We start from the raw sequence: 15173 nt of genomic DNA on the forward strand, positions 1-15173 counted from the left end.
CGCAAACACTGCATGGACGGGGCTGCTGCCCGATGCTGACCATGCACCTGTGCCCAGCTAGAGGTGAGGGCACTGGCATGAGGGAAGACACACACACAGCAACTTTTCCCAAGTTTCTCCTCAGAGCCATGAAGAGGCCGCGAGTATGCAGTCACACGAAGCATAAAGCTCTTTGTGGAGGAGGTTGGGCTGCCTGCCTTCCTGAGGTCCCTCTCTGCCCCAGCTGTCTCCTCATGGTGTGATCCCTGCACTGCAAGGTGCTCTTGGGCAGAGACAGTTCTGGCCACAGCCATTGTGGAGGGCAGTGGGACACCTCTTGGGTCCCTGATGCTGACCTCCAGGAAAGATGTGTCATCCGCAATTGTCAACACAGGGGATGGGAAAGAAGGCAGCAAAACGTCAAGATCAGACACTCTTTTCCCTCACTGCCTGGAGAGAAGCTCGCACATCTCATCTTGCCTTTGAGGATTTGTCTGCACGTGCACATCCTCCCATGTGGCAAGGTCAGCCTGCACTGAGTCTCAGCCATCTGCCCATTCCTGGCTGAGGAGGTGTCCCCTGTGTGTCTGCTGAGGGAACAGTGCTGGGAGTGGGGTTTGGTGACCCCGTTTACAGCGGCTGAGGCTGGGGGCTTTGGCGGGCTGTGGCAGCGTGGGCTGCTTTGTGGGCTCATGTGTGAGGAAGAGCGGGGATGGGCCAGCAAATTTGTAGCACAACAGGGGGTGGTGGGAAGCTCTGCTGTCGTTCCTGGGCACAGCGTGTCCACAGGTAGCAGGGGGGTGACACAGGGAATCCCGAGAAGAGCTTCTACTCCACCGGTGGTGGCAAGGTGATGCCAACATGGGTCCAACCAGCAGTGGAAGATGGAGGAAAAATAAGAAAAGGAGGGGGTGGAGGTTTGCAGTGCTGCAGAGTACAGGAGCCCAAAGTGTGGAGAAGAAATCGAGGGCAGAGAGGGAGAAGCTGTTGTTGAACAAGACAAGTACGGCCCCGGCTGCAGGTGACCATCTGGCAGAGGGACATGCTGCCAAGGGCCGGCAGGAGGAAGCGAGGCAGCTCCCGCAGGCCACCCTGCAGAGGCCCTGGGTGGCAGCTGGCTAGGACAGCCCGGGGAGCCAAGGCTGCTGCTAAATGCATTGCTTCTAGAATAAGGAAGTAGAAAAACAACGATGGGTCGACATTGTGATGCAACAGAGATTTTATTGCAGTTCCAGGGGAGGGGGGAGCTGGGACAAGAGCAGAGTCCTGGCCAGGGCCTTCTGCTGTCTCCTGGCAGTGGGCAGAGCAACAACGAGCGTCAGCCGTGCCCCAGGAGCAGGCACCCAGCGCGGGTCACTGTCATCAGGGTGCAACAAGACGTGAAGGGATGCTCAAGCAGGGCAGGAAGAAAGGCAGAGTAAGGCCACAAGCACGCACAAGGCGTCCAAGCTCTGGGGCCCAGCTGTGCCAAAGCAATGTCCTTCCTTCGAGCGTTGTGTTGGGATGTGCCACGGCCTTTTCAGGTCCTCGTCTACTTCTGTGGCAGGATCAAGTGTTGTGGAGCTTAGCAGGGTCCACAGCTGCCCCTGAGGTATCCGCAGCCTCGGCCCCAACCACCGTATCCATAGCCCCCATAGCCCCCATAGCCCCCATAGCCCCCGTAGCCCCCATAGCCTCCAAAACCACCACGGCCTCCAAAAGTGCCGCCGTAGCCTCCGCCAACACCGGGAGCTCCCGCTGAGCCAACAACACTGTGCTGCGGGAAGGAGCTGAGGATGGGCCCGGGGAAGGTGATCACCGAGGGTGGCGGCTGGATCACCACCGTGGAGTCAGGGCACTGCCGCACGCAGGGCTCGTTGCAGGTGTCAGCCAGCGGGGCCGGGGCGGCCACCCCACAGGAGGTGTTGCACAGGCTGGTGCAGGACATCCTTGTGTTCAGGAGGTGATGCTGCAAGACAGGCAGAGCTTGTGTTAACATTACGTGCTGGCATGGACAGGGCTCTAATGTGCTCCCAGGCAGGCTTGGGCCCTGGTACACATCCCTCCAGCACCATCTTCATGATGCCTCCAGCTTGCTTCCACAAGCGGGCATCACACTCATTCACTCTCCACCACCACTTGCACCTGGCCCAGACAACGTCACCCATCCTGCAGCACTCTGGCACTAGGGCCACCCATGTGTCCCACAAGGTGGTCATAAGCGTTGCCTTGTCATCCTGGCCAGACTGCACGTCTCAGCCAGGCAGCAGCAAGGACCTTTCTCATCCCCAGCTCAGTAGCACCAACAGCACCCAGGCTGGGTCCTGCTAGGGCTGTGCGCTCTGTGGGCTGGCGCCAGGAACACGCTGGAGCTCACCGAGGATCACAAGTCAAGGCAGCTGGGATGTGAAGTGAGGGAAGCCTGGGACCGCAGCAGCTTTTATGTCTTGCCACAGCCCTGGCGCAGGAACCTTTGCAGAAAAATCTGCCCTGAGGGTGCAGGGTGATGCTTGGTGTCCTCTGCACCACCAGCATGCCTCACAGCTTGGGATTACCAACGCCAGCCCCTGCTGGGTGCCATGAAGCAGCCACTACCCTCAGTGAAGTAGCGTGAGGTACGGCACCATGGGGTTTTCCCCAAGCCCTCCTAGAGGACCTCAGTCACTCAGCCGGCCTGTATGTGCCCGATTCTCCACTAGCACGCCCACATCAGGCAGCCTTTTCTTTGCTTTTTCATAAAGGGCACCCATGATCCCCCAAACACCCCGAAGGGTCCAGAGATGTCCAAGGCTTAGGGATGACCCTAGCTGCTGTAAGGGGCCAGCACTGGGAGATGGTGTGCACTTACAAGCCACCTCGAGCAGGTCAGATGGCTGCTGACTTAGCCAATCTTCCAAAGCCTCTGTTCACCAGCTTGTAAAGGGAGGTAATGACAGGCGTGACGACTGTGCCCAGGACTCTGACACGTAAGCAATGCGGGGGATTAGGGACTGATTGGAGTTTATTGGTGTCACACATTCAGCTATAGCAGCTCCTTGTCTTTCATGTACTGAAGTATCATAGTGTGTCCCTCCCATCACCTCTGTCTTCCCCAGGGCATGTTTGCGTGCCAGCGTCCCCCAGTGAGGATGCATATAATTGTCTCATATCACTTTCTGTGTCATGAAGCTTGTCCACTTGGTCTCGTGGTGATTACATGGGGTTTCAACCACCAACCCCCGTGGCCACTGCCCCGGGCAGCCTGGGACGTGTATAAAAGAGCTGAGGGCTTCACAGCCCTCTATCCACTCGGCTTTGCTTGACTCTCCTGATCAACAGGGTAAGTCCAGCTCCTGGCAGCCCCTTGGGGATCTCTCCCTGCCTCCCTGCCTCCCTCGATACAGCCCCTTCCCCGCACCTGTGCCTAATCCCCGGTGTCTTTGCCAGGACTCCTTGCCTGCCTGAAAGATGTCCTGCACCAGCCTGTGCAACACCTCCTGTGGGGTGGCCGCCCCGGCCCCGCTGGCTGACACCTGCAACGAGCCCTGCGTGCGGCAGTGCCCTGACTCCACCGTGGTGATCCAGCCGCCACCCTCGGTGATCACCTTCCCCGGGCCCATCCTCAGCTCCTTCCCACAGCACAGTGTTGTTGGCTCAGCGGGAGCTCCCGGTGTTGGCGGAGGCTACGGCGGCACTTTTGGAGGCCGTGGTGGTTTTGGAGGCTATGGGGGCTACGGGGGCTATGGGGGCTATGGGGGCTATGGGGGCTATGGATACGGTGGTTGGGGCCGAGGCTGCGGATACCTCAGGGGCAGCTGTGGACCCTGCTAAGCTCCACAACACTTGATCCTGCCACAGAAGTAGACGAGGACCTGAAAAGGCCGTGGCACATCCCAACACAACGCTCGAAGGAAGGACATTGCTTTGGCACAGCTGGGCCCCAGAGCTTGGACGCCTTGTGCGTGCTTGTGGCCTTACTCTGCCTTTCTTCCTGCCCTGCTTGAGCATCCCTTCACGTCTAGTTACACCCTGATGACAGTGACCCGCGCTGGGTGCCTGCTCCTGGGGCACGGCTGACGCTCGTTGTTGCTCTGCCCACTGCCAGGAGACAGCGGAAGGCCCTGGCCAGGACTCTGCTCTTGTCCCAGCTCCCCCCTCCCCTGGAACTGCAATAAAAGCTCTGTTGCATCACAATGTCGACCCATGATGCTTTTTCTTCACCCTTCCTTCCGCCTTCCCACTTCCCCCAGACCTCGTGGCACGTGGGCTGCTTGAATCTCCCACGGTGATGCCCTTGGACCATTTGGGCAGTTTGCTCCGGGTGCTACAGCTGAGGATGACAGTCCCACCTGGGTCTTGTGCAGCACATTGCACTGAGCTTCCTCTGCTCTCCCACCGGCCGTAAGCACAGCACGTTCCCAGAGCTCCCTTTGAACACGTGCAAGTGCCACAGGTGACTGGCAGAAGCTCTTCCCAATGCTCTGCAAAACCAGCACGCCGGGCCTTACCTCCTTTCATTGGCTTGTTGTTGGTCACCTCTGGAGGTCCAGGGAAGTGGAGGCGCAAACACTGCATGGACGGGGCTGCTGCCCGATGCTGACCATGCACCTGTGCCCAGCTAGAGGTGAGGGCACTGGCATGAGGGAAGACACACACACAGCAACTTTTCCCAAGTTTCTCCTCAGAGCCATGAAGAGGCCGCGAGTATGCAGTCACACGAAGCATAAAGCTCTTTGTGGAGGAGGTTGGGCTGCCTGCCTTCCTGAGGTCCCTCTCTGCCCCAGCTGTCTCCTCATGGTGTGATCCCTGCACTGCAAGGTGCTCTTGGGCAGAGACAGTTCTGGCCACAGCCATTGTGGAGGGCAGTGGGACACCTCTTGGGTCCCTGATGCTGACCTCCAGGAAAGATGTGTCATCCGCAATTGTCAACACAGGGGATGGGAAAGAAGGCAGCAAAACGTCAAGATCAGACACTCTTTTCCCTCACTGCCTGGAGAGAAGCTCGCACATCTCATCTTGCCTTTGAGGATTTGTCTGCACGTGCACATCCTCCCATGTGGCAAGGTCAGCCTGCACTGAGTCTCAGCCATCTGCCCATTCCTGGCTGAGGAGGTGTCCCCTGTGTGTCTGCTGAGGGAACAGTGCTGGGAGTGGGGTTTGGTGACCCCGTTTACAGCGGCTGAGGCTGGGGGCTTTGGCGGGCTGTGGCAGCGTGGGCTGCTTTGTGGGCTCATGTGTGAGGAAGAGCGGGGATGGGCCAGCAAATTTGTAGCACAACAGGGGGTGGTGGGAAGCTCTGCTGTCGTTCCTGGGCACAGCGTGTCCACAGGTAGCAGGGGGGTGACACAGGGAATCCCGAGAAGAGCTTCTACTCCACCGGTGGTGGCAAGGTGATGCCAACATGGGTCCAACCAGCAGTGGAAGATGGAGGAAAAATAAGAAAAGGAGGGGGTGGAGGTTTGCAGTGCTGCAGAGTACAGGAGCCCAAAGTGTGGAGAAGAAATCGAGGGCAGAGAGGGAGAAGCTGTTGTTGAACAAGACAAGTACGGCCCCGGCTGCAGGTGACCATCTGGCAGAGGGACATGCTGCCAAGGGCCGGCAGGAGGAAGCGAGGCAGCTCCCGCAGGCCACCCTGCAGAGGCCCTGGGTGGCAGCTGGCTAGGACAGCCCGGGGAGCCAAGGCTGCTGCTAAATGCATTGCTTCTAGAATAAGGAAGTAGAAAAACAACGATGGGTCGACATTGTGATGCAACAGAGATTTTATTGCAGTTCCAGGGGAGGGGGGAGCTGGGACAAGAGCAGAGTCCTGGCCAGGGCCTTCTGCTGTCTCCTGGCAGTGGGCAGAGCAACAACGAGCGTCAGCCGTGCCCCAGGAGCAGGCACCCAGCGCGGGTCACTGTCATCAGGGTGCAACAAGACGTGAAGGGATGCTCAAGCAGGGCAGGAAGAAAGGCAGAGTAAGGCCACAAGCACGCACAAGGCGTCCAAGCTCTGGGGCCCAGCTGTGCCAAAGCAATGTCCTTCCTTCGAGCGTTGTGTTGGGATGTGCCACGGCCTTTTCAGGTCCTCGTCTACTTCTGTGGCAGGATCAAGTGTTGTGGAGCTTAGCAGGGTCCACAGCTGCCCCTGAGGTATCCGCAGCCTCGGCCCCAACCACCGTATCCATAGCCCCCATAGCCCCCATAGCCACCATAGCCCCCGTAGCCCCCATAGCCTCCAAAACCACCACGGCCTCCAAAAGTGCCGCCGTAGCCTCCGCCAACACCGGGAGCTCCCGCTGAGCCAACAACACTGTGCTGCGGGAAGGAGCTGAGGATGGGCCCGGGGAAGGTGATCACCGAGGGTGGCGGCTGGATCACCACCGTGGAGTCAGGGCACTGCCGCACGCAGGGCTCGTTGCAGGTGTCAGCCAGCGGGGCCGGGGCGGCCACCCCACAGGAGGTGTTGCACAGGCTGGTGCAGGACATCCTTGTGTTCAGGAGGTGATGCTGCAAGACAGGCAGAGCTTGTGTTAACATTACGTGCTGGCATGGACAGGGCTCTAATGTGCTCCCAGGCAGGCTTGGGCCCTGGTACACATCCCTCCAGCACCATCTTCATGATGCCTCCAGCTTGCTTCCACAAGCGGGCATCACACTCATTCACTCTCCACCACCACTTGCACCTGGCCCAGACAACGTCACCCATCCTGCAGCACTCTGGCACTAGGGCCACCCATGTGTCCCACAAGGTGGTCATAAGCGTTGCCTTGTCATCCTGGCCAGACTGCACGTCTCAGCCAGGCAGCAGCAAGGACCTTTCTCATCCCCAGCTCAGTAGCACCAACAGCACCCAGGCTGGGTCCTGCTAGGGCTGTGCGCTCTGTGGGCTGGCGCCAGGAACACGCTGGAGCTCACCGAGGATCACAAGTCAAGGCAGCTGGGATGTGAAGTGAGGGAAGCCTGGGACCGCAGCAGCTTTTATGTCTTGCCACAGCCCTGGCGCAGGAACCTTTGCAGAAAAATCTGCCCTGAGGGTGCAGGGTGATGCTTGGTGTCCTCTGCACCACCAGCATGCCTCACAGCTTGGGATTACCAACGCCAGCCCCTGCTGGGTGCCATGAAGCAGCCACTACCCTCAGTGAAGTAGCGTGAGGTACGGCACCATGGGGTTTTCCCCAAGCCCTCCTAGAGGACCTCAGTCACTCAGCCGGCCTGTATGTGCCCGATTCTCCACTAGCACGCCCACATCAGGCAGCCTTTTCTTTGCTTTTTCATAAAGGGCACCCATGATCCCCCAAACACCCCGAAGGGTCCAGAGATGTCCAAGGCTTAGGGATGACCCTAGCTGCTGTAAGGGGCCAGCACTGGGAGATGGTGTGCACTTACAAGCCACCTCGAGCAGGTCAGATGGCTGCTGACTTAGCCAATCTTCCAAAGCCTCTGTTCACCAGCTTGTAAAGGGAGGTAATGACAGGCGTGACGACTGTGCCCAGGACTCTGACACGTAAGCAATGCGGGGGATTAGGGACTGATTGGAGTTTATTGGTGTCACACATTCAGCTATAGCAGCTCCTTGTCTTTCATGTACTGAAGTATCATAGTGTGTCCCTCCCATCACCTCTGTCTTCCCCAGTGCCAACGTCCCCCAGTGAGGATGCATATAATTGTCTCATATCACTTTCTGTGTCATGAAGCTTGTCCACTTGGTCTCGTGGTGATTACATGGGGTTTCAACCACCAACCCCCGTGGCCACTGCCCCGGGCAGCCTGGGACGTGTATAAAAGAGCTGAGGGCTTCACAGCCCTCTATCCACTCGGCTTTGCTTGACTCTCCTGATCAACAGGGTAAGTCCAGCTCCTGGCAGCCCCTTGGGGATCTCTCCCTGCCTCCCTGCCTCCCTCGATACAGCCCCTTCCCCGCACCTCTGCCTAATCCCCGGTGTCTTTGCCAGGACTCCTTGCCTGCCTGAAAGATGTCCTGCACCAGCCTGTGCAACACCTCCTGTGGGGTGGCCGCCCCGGCCCCGCTGGCTGACACCTGCAACGAGCCCTGCGTGCGGCAGTGCCCTGACTCCACGGTGGTGATCCAGCCGCCACCCTCGGTGATCACCTTCCCCGGGCCCATCCTCAGCTCCTTCCCGCAGCAGAGTGTTGTTGGCTCAGCGGGTGCTCCCGGCGTTGGCTGGGGTTACGGTGGCACTTTTGGAGGCCGTGGTGGTTTTGGAGGCTATGGGGGCTATGGGGGCTATGGGGGCTATGGGGGCTATGGAGGCTATGGGGGCTATGGGGGTTATGGGGGCTATGGAGGATTTGGCGGTTGTGGATATGGTGGTTGGGGCCGAGGCCACAGGTACCTCAATGGTAACTGTGGACCCTGCTAAGCCCCAAATATCCACAGAGTTCAGTGCCGCCTCTGCCCTGGGTCTCCACACATCGCACCTCTCGTCTTCTACCACCAGATGCAGAGCAGAGCTTGCAGCCCCTCTTTAGGCTGTGGCAAAGCAGCTACTGGGTCTGTATGGTCTTTGCTTATTTGCACAGAGTAACCTTGCAGATCTTATGCTGGCAACTTTAGGGCTTCCAAGTCTCCCCTCCTACCTGCAACACAACGAAGCTGTAGTCTTCCTCGGATGAGAGTCTCCCCGGTTCTGCCAGGCTCTAAGACTCCCTGCCTGAAACACAAGAGGGCGGGAGGGGATCTTTCTGGTGGAGCCCTGGGTTGTGTCTTGCTGCAGCCTTATGATTTTCCCGCTCCAAATTCATTTTTTCCTTGTTGTTTTGTTTCTTGTTGACACTGTTTATTGCATTTTGCATCCACATTAAAGAATCTGCATTGCATCAATAGCCTGGCTTTTGCTTCCTTTGTTTGAGTTTGCTCTTCTGATTTGCCACATTGACCATTGAAATGTTGATAATGAAGCTCGAGTCACGGAGTTAAATATCAGGTGTCACACGCCTTAGTGAACAGGGTTTGTAAGAGGTTCAACAGCTTTTGATAGACTGGCTTGTGTTGTAGCACACAAGAGATACAAATAAGCTATTAGCCCAATTGTAAGGGACAGCTTTTGAAGGAAAAAAAAACAGTGAATTTATTTGCTGCTCTGTGGTCCTTTTCTCAAGCAGAAATATATAATGTCTCCACATTTTTCCATGTTAGATAGTCTGAGAAGTTCAAAGCACTTCTCAGACGCTCATAACTATTTATACATTTGTAGTGTTTTATTACTATATTAAAAGCTGGTTTTTGTCTCTTGTCATGTGCTTCATTATTGAATAATAGTCACTTCAAAAGTACGTGTTGAGACATTTTAATACATGCTTTGGTCAGAATGTGATTTTATAGACTTCACACTTTTCACTCAAGTGTGGTTCTGTCCAATGAAACATATGAGATCCTACAATTATGTACTTTGCCTTCTTATCCCAGGTATTTGGGTTTCTTTCTAGTCTTATCCTAGGATTTACTGGAGTGAAAGAAACATATATGTGTGTGGCATTGCATGAATTTCTAACTCCTTTTTTAACTACGTCTCTTGTTAAAGCAGCTAAGTCCATAAATAGTCTGTAGAACTACTGAGATATTAGCAATTATTTTAAGCTACCATTGTCTCTACTTGTGCACTCTGAGACACTTAATACTTTCTAGTTTTTACTTAGCAACTTACTCATAACATTACAGGTTTTATTAAATAGTTTTAACTAATGAAAAATCGAAATTATGACCAGTTCTGGCTAAATTTCTAGACCTTCATGTCAAGACACAGTTCAACAGCAACTTGTGTTGTGCTTTTGTGGGTAACGTGTCAGGCACCAAGCTGGTGAGTGCTTTCCTAGGAGCAAAGCTCCTCAGAAGCCATGAGAAAGCTCCATCCTGAAAGCTGCTGGAAGTGTAACCCACAGCTTTACTTGCAAAGGCGTTCAATTAATTTTGTACTCACGTTTTGTATTGTAGCACAATTGAGCTCTGTTCCTCTTGTGAGACTGCCCTCAAAGTACCTGTCTGTGTGTGTGTGTTCAAAGGACAGTAACTGCATTCACCATAAGGGTTCTGGGGTTTAATAGGGCTTTCAAAGCACTTCACTGGCTGTTTTATGCCTAGACTCTGCTACAGCATCGTACCATTAAGAGGTTACTACTGCTGCCACTTAGGTACTTCAGTCATGAATAATAGAGTCACTTCAAGGCATTTCATCCTAATAACAACTGTATGATTGTGCAGCCTGGGACCTTCACACCATTTCATTGTCATTCAAACGGAGCCTTACAGCAACCTTTGCAAACACTTGTTCTTAGCACCACTTAATAAGCTGAAACAGAAAGCATGCCATTTTCTGCCCTATAACAGATCAGACCTCTAAATCCAGAAAGCACCCAGAAACTGCCAGGACAAAAGTGCTTGAGAAACAGGGGTGATTTTCTCTAAGCCTCTTGGCTTACTTCCCAGTTAAATTGGGTTTGCCTGCAGGCAGTCTGTGCATTTACAAATCACTAAGATGTAGTGCTGTTACGTCCAATGTCTGCACATGCACTGTGATGCTAAGGCAAATTTAAAAGAGTATTTCCAAATCCTTCCTAGGAAATTCCAGAATGAGTGAGTTCATTTTCTGAGATACTGCTGGGTTATTCATTTGTAAAATGTGTGCCCAGGTTCAGATGACATTTGTAAAAACTACAGGGTGCAGTATGTCTCCACAAAACATATCAAGCAGAAGACAAAATTCTGTGTACATCCAAGTCAGAAAAAGAAGACCAGAGACCTGTAATGATGCTATAACTGTTTTAATAAGAATAAAGCTCATCATCACAATCTAAAGTAATATAGAAAACAGAAGCGGAAAGAACGCATGCAGAGATCAATCTATATCTGCAGAAAATCTCCCGGTCTCATTGGTACCAGTTTTGCTGCTACAGCTGTAGCATTTGACTATTAATTTCCATTTTCAAATGTTTCCACTTGCTTTAAGTCCAATTAAATAAATCAGAGCAGATGATTTACTGTTTCTCTGGTATAGCTTCAAAAGCAGTTAAGCCAGAAGCATATCCTTAGGAAGGCTACTACAGGTACATTCTAGATTTCATGCATGTTAGCTGGGAAAGAGCTGTAAATGAGTTAAGGAATTGTTTGCTCATGTTAACCCATGTTAAGCCCAGATTCCTTTACACATCAAATCCATGGTAGGGATAAGAAGTCAGTAGGAAAAAAGCAAGACAAAACATTTTGGAAGAACATTGAAGAAGTTTTACAGAAACACTGAGCTTTCCAAAATACTACGGCATTCAGTCGCAGTCCTGGACTCAGAGCTTCTGCAAACCCTCCCCTAACAGCAGCTGCGAATTCAGTAACTATTTCTCAGTCCTTGTTTCCCATTAAATCCTTCTGGGTTTAGCAGCGGTAGCAGGGGTAGCAGCTCCCGTAGCTGTATCTACGGATGTAGCGAGAAGAGTAGGGGTAGCAGTAGCGGGTGCTGTAGGAGGGGTAGCAGTCACGATAACCGCACAGATCCCCGTAGCTCCGGTAGCTGCAAGGGCTTCCGCAGTCATAGGTCCGGCAGCTGTACACGGTCCCGTAGTTGCAGGGAGAGTAGCAGGTATCCTCACACTGGTTCTGGTAGTAGAAGGTCATCTTGGTGTGGTGGAGGGGGGCACGTCTGAAACACCACAGGGGAAGAAAAAGCCTGTAAAGCAATGCTCCCAACAGCAAGTACATCTCAAATAAATGCTGCAGGCATGGAGCCAGCAAACCCAGGCATGCTGCCTGACACCCTCTGTGCTCATCTATTGTTCTATTCCGACTTTTAGTGCTGGATCATCCCCATAATCCTATATCCTGACCAGCCTTTCTGAGCTTTCCTGCACAGCCCCACTGTCTTCACTCATAGATCATGACAGGAGGTGGGATTGGGAACCATGATGCCTGTGTCAAAAGGGAGCCATCCAGAAATAAACTGGAAAATCCTTCGTGGCTGTGCTGAGATAAAGACTTTAAGGGAAAAGAAGGATACAGGCAAGACTGACACAGTTTCAAACACTCAAATATTAATGAAAATCCAGTGAGGAATGAATATTTTACATCTATATAATTCTCATCAAATCACAACCTTAATTCCCAATGCATTAATCTACAGCACTTGTAGATTAGTGTCTGGGAGCCAGCAGAAAGAGGAGGGCAAATAGTATCAAATAACATCTCTTCATTATTCACTAGGTTTTCTAAATCTATTCTGACTTACCCACTTCTGAAGGAGGATAAGGCAGGAGAAACCAATGATTGCTCCCAGCGGTGTGGGGTTTTTATACAGCGCCCAGTCCCGCCCAGCGCGTGAAAGGCATGTCTGCACCCCAGGTTGCCTCCAATTACCAAACATATTTTGCTGCCCTTGTGACTCTTCCTTATTGATATACCGGTTCTCCCCAGGGTTTCTGATTATTGCTCTGGCACTGTGACATGTGGGCTACACCCTCCAGGTTTCTTTCATCTCAAAACTACACAGGGCAATTAAGCCTCGGTATCATCGCACTGAATTCACTTCTTCAGTACAGCAGCAAGTCAACAGAATATACAAAGACAGACGCATCACCAAATGCCATTTCTGGAAGACCAGCCTCACCGTGCATGTTGGCCCTTGTACTTTGTCTTGCTTTTTTTTTTCTGAAATACTTGTGGAAGGGGTAGCCTCTCCTTTCCATGCATTTCATAAGTTTAATGACATATGAACAGCACGTTCTTACCCATCCCTTCCAACATTTCCTGTGACTAGCAAAGGGGGAAAGACTGTGTCTTTGATTTGATGTCGTCATGCAATAGGATATTGTTGTGCTGATTGATTCAGCTAGAAAATTGGCCTATAGGCATTAAAATGGTATGTATATGATGTATTTTTAGAGAAAAACCTTTCAAAGACTCAATTCTGAAGCTATAAATTACAACCTAAATAAAGCATAGAAACAGGAAAACCTGATACACATTTTGAGAAACTGTGTTACTTAACACTGAGGCATTTTCCGGTAACGTACTATTAATATTTAAATAATAAATCTCTTTGTACAGGTAGATCTTTAATAAGTATTAATGAAGGCTTTGATATTCAAAATTTAGAGAAATGGCCAGAACATATGACATGCCTGTTATTATCCTTCCCTCGGATGCGAGTAAACAGCAGTGTTTTGAGGTGAAGGTCACCAGGGAAGACCGGGATGCTGCTGCTTACCAGGTCACATTCACAGGGCCCAACGTTATTCACCATCATTAACAACATTAAGTTACACACCTCACAACATTAAGATGTCACATTAAAGCATATTCAGCATTCGGGGGACTTCTCAGGAAAACTGCAATTATTACAGAGACACGTTCCTGTTTGTTTTAATCTTGTTCCTGGTAAAGAACTCCTGAGTGAATCATTTTCTGATCTAAGTGTAAATAATCACTAAGCAGATATTTTCAGATCCAATTAAATTTGCCTTGTTTGGGCTGGCTTTCCAGAAGACTGAGTTTGTAATTTTATTTCATATAGCATGCAAAGCCTGCACATTTCAAATATCATTATTTCTGCTTGAAAACAGATTAGATTTAGTTTTATTATTGATTGCAACCTGCTTTACTATTCTCATAGTCTTGTCATTGACTCCTTAACTTATTCAAAAATATTCCCACTGTTCTTACACCGAAAAGGACCCCAGTTTCCTTCTATATAGATTTAGGAGGTGGCTGCTGAACTGTGGTAAAAATAATTCATAGAGCATAACAAGCAAGTAAATCAGATTTTCTACAGAATTTCTTTCCTGTGGCAGATCCCAGTACAGAATTAACATATCCATGCATATTTGATTGCAGCAAGGTACAGACGAGACTTGTCCTCTAATCCAAACCTTTCTTGTAATTCCGCTTTTAAGCTGGAAATGAGACAAACGAAATTATAAATACAAATAATGCAAATATTCTGACTTAAAAATGGAATTTCAAAACAAAAACAAACAAGAAATGCTTTCTAAGGATTCTTATTTCTTAAAAAAAACATCTGAAATTCTTTCTTCCTCAAACCAATCTAGAGTCATTGCAGACTTCATATACAGAAATTTGTCCATTCCTCCAAAACTGACATTGTGAACATCGATCAGTTCTGCTCTCAATATCTTTCCTTTCCTTTCCTGTTAGAACACAGATTTCACCACACTAATTCTACAAATATAATTGACCCAGGAAGTCTGAACATGAAAGAAAACTGCAGTGCAATGTCATGCTTTTGGAAGCCAAGAACTGACTAATAATCACAAATGAAGAAAAACAATTACATCAACTGAAGGAATGACGTGCATAAGTAAATTTGTTTTGTGATGAATATGAGTTTAATGCACAGCAGCTTTGGTCTGACAAATATATAAAAGGGAGGGAAATCCAAGGTTCTCCACTTGCACCTCCAGACTTACATTCGCATTGCACTTGGTAAGTCAGGCTTACTACGATGTCTTTATTGCTGTGTAGATGTTTTGGGTTTGCTGTATTGCTCTACAGGTGGAAGTGATGCTTTAAAAGCACAGGCTGTGCCTTCACAGGCACGCAAGTACAATTCTTTTTTGTAAAAATGTGATATTAAGATGGTCATGTAAGTTTCCAAGATTGCCTCATCTAGCTATGAATTATGAGAAATTACATTATTTTATGATATACTGAAGCATTTCAGGCTGCTGCATTTTGAAGCAGACAGTGCATTACAGTTTTTTTCAATTATTTCGAACAAAAAGCAAATATATACTCAACTGGCTACTAAGGCAGAGACACAGGTCCATACAAACAAGCTGGTTTTTTCAGCAGAGCACTGCTGACTTGCATAAGGGGAGGATTTCTTCTGTAGCATCTTGTCTCGATAGCAAAAACTGGCAAAATTAATTCCTGAACTAGTGTCTGTTCATTTGTGGTTTTTCAAACAACTGATACAGACAACCCAATCCTAAAAATATCCTGTCTAAAACACAATCTGAATCCATACTGCCAATTCTAAGCAATGGCAACAAGAAAAGCAACATTCAATATTTTTAAGGAGAAAAGAAAGGGGGAAACCAGAAAGGAGTGAGCTGGGCAAGAAGGAGCCAGAGTATAACCTTGAGTGGACGTGTTTGGCTGGTTCCTCTCCTCTCCTCTCCTCTCCTCTCCTCTCCTCTCCTCTCCTCTCCTCTCCTCTCCTCTCCTCTCCTCTCCTCTCCTCTCCTCTCCTCTCCTCTCCTCTCCTCTCCTCTCCTCTCCTCTCCTCTCCTCTC

The 15173-nt window shown here is 50.6% G+C and overlaps 4 protein-coding genes across 4 annotated transcripts; 2 read left to right on the forward strand and 2 right to left on the reverse strand.

Annotated features, from left to right (window-relative positions):
- Positions 1 to 1543: 1543 nt before the first annotated feature.
- On the reverse strand, positions 1544 to 1906 carry LOC121080037 (claw keratin-like). The gene has a single exon (XM_040577892.1). It carries the CDS (start codon positions 1904 to 1906, stop codon positions 1544 to 1546), a length of 363 nt encoding a protein of 120 aa, XP_040433826.1.
- A 1499-nt stretch (positions 1907 to 3405) lies between these two features.
- LOC121080038 (claw keratin-like) lies at positions 3406 to 3768 on the forward strand. The gene has a single exon (XM_040577893.1). It carries the CDS (start codon positions 3406 to 3408, stop codon positions 3766 to 3768), a length of 363 nt encoding a protein of 120 aa, XP_040433827.1.
- Positions 3769 to 6041: 2273 nt separating this feature from the next.
- On the reverse strand, positions 6042 to 6404 carry LOC121080036 (claw keratin-like). Its single transcript, XM_040577890.1, has one exon. The coding sequence runs from the start codon at positions 6402 to 6404 to the stop codon at positions 6042 to 6044; it is 363 nt and encodes a 120-aa protein (XP_040433824.1).
- Positions 6405 to 7891: 1487 nt separating this feature from the next.
- On the forward strand, positions 7892 to 8299 carry LOC121080068 (claw keratin-like). Its single transcript, XM_040577924.1, has one exon. The coding sequence runs from the start codon at positions 7892 to 7894 to the stop codon at positions 8297 to 8299; it is 408 nt and encodes a 135-aa protein (XP_040433858.1).
- The last annotated feature ends 6874 nt before the right edge of the window (positions 8300 to 15173 follow it).

The sequence above is a fragment of the Falco naumanni genome, chromosome 20 (genome assembly GCF_017639655.2).
Source record: "Falco naumanni isolate bFalNau1 chromosome 20, bFalNau1.pat, whole genome shotgun sequence".
NCBI classification, from domain to species: Eukaryota; Metazoa; Chordata; class Aves; order Falconiformes; family Falconidae; genus Falco; species Falco naumanni.